General features: G+C 24.2%; 1 protein-coding gene across 1 annotated transcript; it reads left to right on the top strand.

The window, feature by feature from the left end:
• The first annotated feature begins 1385 nt into the window (after positions 1-1385).
• LOC113222503 (uncharacterized protein PF07_0021-like) lies at positions 1386-2873 on the top strand. Its single transcript, XM_026452168.1, has 2 exons — positions 1386-2062; positions 2093-2873. The coding sequence occupies exons 1-2, from the start codon at positions 1423-1425 to the stop codon at positions 2734-2736; spliced, it is 1284 nt and encodes a 427-aa protein (XP_026307953.1). The 5' UTR covers positions 1386-1422; the 3' UTR covers positions 2737-2873.
• Positions 2874-2937: the final 64 nt, after the last annotated feature.

The following is a 2937-nucleotide window of genomic DNA, read 5'->3' as shown; positions in this document are numbered from 1 at the left end:
TTTCGGTAACTAATAAATGTTCTGATTTTGGTAAAAATGAAAAAGAAATTGAAGTTAGGACATGCATGGATGAACAGAACAATGACAAAAAGGATAAGGGAAAAAGGGGTAAGGAAAAAATAGGTAAGGAAAAAATAGGTAAGGAAAAAAGAGGTAAGGAAACAAAGGACAGGGAAGATAAAATAATTTCGAACAAAATGGACTCTAAAAGAAAAAATAAAGATTGCAAAACTAAAAAAACCTGCTTAAACGTAAAAAATAATAATGAAAAAATGTTGAATAGTAAAAAAAAGAAAAATATAGTTAATTCTGCTGTTAATTATGCTGTTAATTCTGCTGTTAAATTGAAAAAAAAAAAAAAAAAGGTTAACATTAATTTTGATAAAATGACAGAAACTAAAACAGAGATGTTAAAAAATGGATTAATTGTAAGTGAAAAGCAAATATATCTAAAAAAAGAAAGTCCTAAAAATACGTATAGTCTTACCACAGATTTTACAAAAAGTATGTATAAATATAAAAATAAAAATGTAAAATTAGATCAGAATGATAATAATAAAATAATAAGAAATAAATTATATTTGCTCTCCAAAACAGAATCATCAAATCTACAATCAAATAATGATAAAAACTACAGTAGTAGTAGTAGTAGTAGTAGCTGTTATAAGTTTACTCCTAAAGAAATTATTAAAACGCCTAAGACTAAAAAAGGTATTTCTGAAATTTTTATATCGTCTACAAATCATCTTAATCCTTCTGTAGAAAACAGTAATATACAATCTAGCCTATTATTAAGTACCGACAAAGAAAATACAAAAAAAAATACTTCTTCTAACATTGAAAAATCGTACTTTGTAAGAAATGATTTTTCTTTTTCTTCTTCTAAATTTTTACATTGTCATAAAACTAAAACTTATCCCAGTAGTAAATATAAAAGTGATCTTATTATGTATAGTACACAAGAAAACGACAAAACTATTAAAAGTTGTTTGTTTTATAATGATATAAAAAGCAAAAACACAAAGAACAAACATGTTGTATATTATAAGTATGAGAAAAAGACAACTAAAGGCGGTAAACAAAGTAAACCATGTAATAACACGAATATTGATAATGACAATGACAGTGGTAATGACAGTGGTAATAATAATTACAAGAATAATAGTGATGATTTGGATATACTTGAAGATTATAAAAAAGACCTGAGTTTGCAAAATTATGAGTATTTAAACGATGTTAATAATTTAAAAAAAAAAACCATTAAATATTTTTAATTCATATGATAAAAAAACAAACAATAGTTATAATAAAGATGACCACACTGGTAAATTAGGACCCAACTCACATCACAAGCAAAAATTGGAAAATAATAATAAATACGACAATAATGGGTACAACGGTAACAGATACAGTTATGAAAAGATGTGTGATCGCGTTGAAAGTTCAGTATTAAAATTATTTTACGAAGCTTATGTGAACAGGAAACGAAATAAACATAATACAGAAGATATACATGAACCCACTTTGGATTATACGAAACGTGTCATAATCAATCAAAGAACTAGAACCAAACATGAACCACAGTATGATTATAAAAAATATAAAAAAGAATATATGATTGAATTAATTGACATTTTAAAAGGAGTGAATACATATAAAAAAAGGAGTAATATACAACAAACGCAGAACTGTAGATATTTATATCCATGTAATGTACACTATAAAAATGTTTTACATTTAAAACATATACCATGCTTCAAAAACACATCTAACGAAATAAATAATAAAAAAAAAAATAGCCATAATTTAGAAAAATGTGTTGATAATTATATAACTATGCGTAAATATATAAGAAAAGAAATTTATAAAATATTAAAAATGAGTAAGCACGATAGTAAGATACGAAGTATATTAACGTTTATGGTTAATTATATACAGATGAATGGTTCGAGTTTTGTTATGTCGGATATTATTGTTGATCCAACAGGACGTGATAAAAACACGAATAAAACTAATGTATACGTTACTAAAAATGATAAAAATAAAAAAAATGTAACAGTACATGATAAAATTAAAAAAAATGTAACAGTACATGATAAAATTAAAAAAAAAAAAAGAGAGAGAGAGAGAGAGAGGGAGAGAGAAAAAAAAAAGCATTTGGTAGTACAATATAGTACTGAAAGGAAAGAGTTTTTATCTGGTAGTGAGTGTGAAAAAATGTATGTTAATAATGTACCTAAACATTTACCTTTGACTATGTTAATTGTTAAAAACTTTGAAGAAAAACAGGAAAAGTTAAAAGGTGTTAAAAAATACACTGTCAATAACACTCAAGTCCAATATCAAGTAAAATTAGTTGGTACAGATAAAAAAAAAATAAAAGAAAATCAAAAAATTATAAAAAATGAAGTTGGTTTATTTAGTAGAATAGAACATATATACAATAATGTTGGAGAAGTAAAACGTAACATAAATTATGACAATAATATTGTAAACAGGTATATTCCATTCCCAAATATAGCTACTAGTTATATTCAAAGATGTAATACTAGTGACTATATGAAATCTTCTTTAACTGAAATAAAAAATAAGGAACAGGAGTTGGTTACTATGACCAATGGTAATAATAGTGACACTGGAAAAATAGAAAAAAGTAATAAAAATAATAATAACACTTTTTTTAATTTAAAATATGTATTAAACAAAAAAAAAAAATTTGAATTATATGAAGAGTAGTATGAAAAGCTGTACGAAGAGCTGTATGGAGGTTAATTATAAATATAAACCACAGACGGTAAATACAAAAAATTGTTTTTTAGTCAAATCGAAAAGTAATGATGTGATTTATAAAAATATTGATTTAAAAAAAAAAACGTATGAAACAAATTACGTTTTTAGATAGTAAAAGTAATATTTGGGATTTATTAAATAAAAAAA

The sequence above is a fragment of the Piliocolobus tephrosceles genome, unplaced genomic scaffold (genome assembly GCF_002776525.5).
Source record: "Piliocolobus tephrosceles isolate RC106 unplaced genomic scaffold, ASM277652v3 unscaffolded_31540, whole genome shotgun sequence".
In the NCBI taxonomy this organism is placed as follows: Eukaryota; Metazoa; Chordata; class Mammalia; order Primates; family Cercopithecidae; genus Piliocolobus; species Piliocolobus tephrosceles.
The sequence above is the reverse complement of the archived record's forward strand: the minus strand, read 5'-3'. Positions and strand labels throughout refer to the sequence as shown.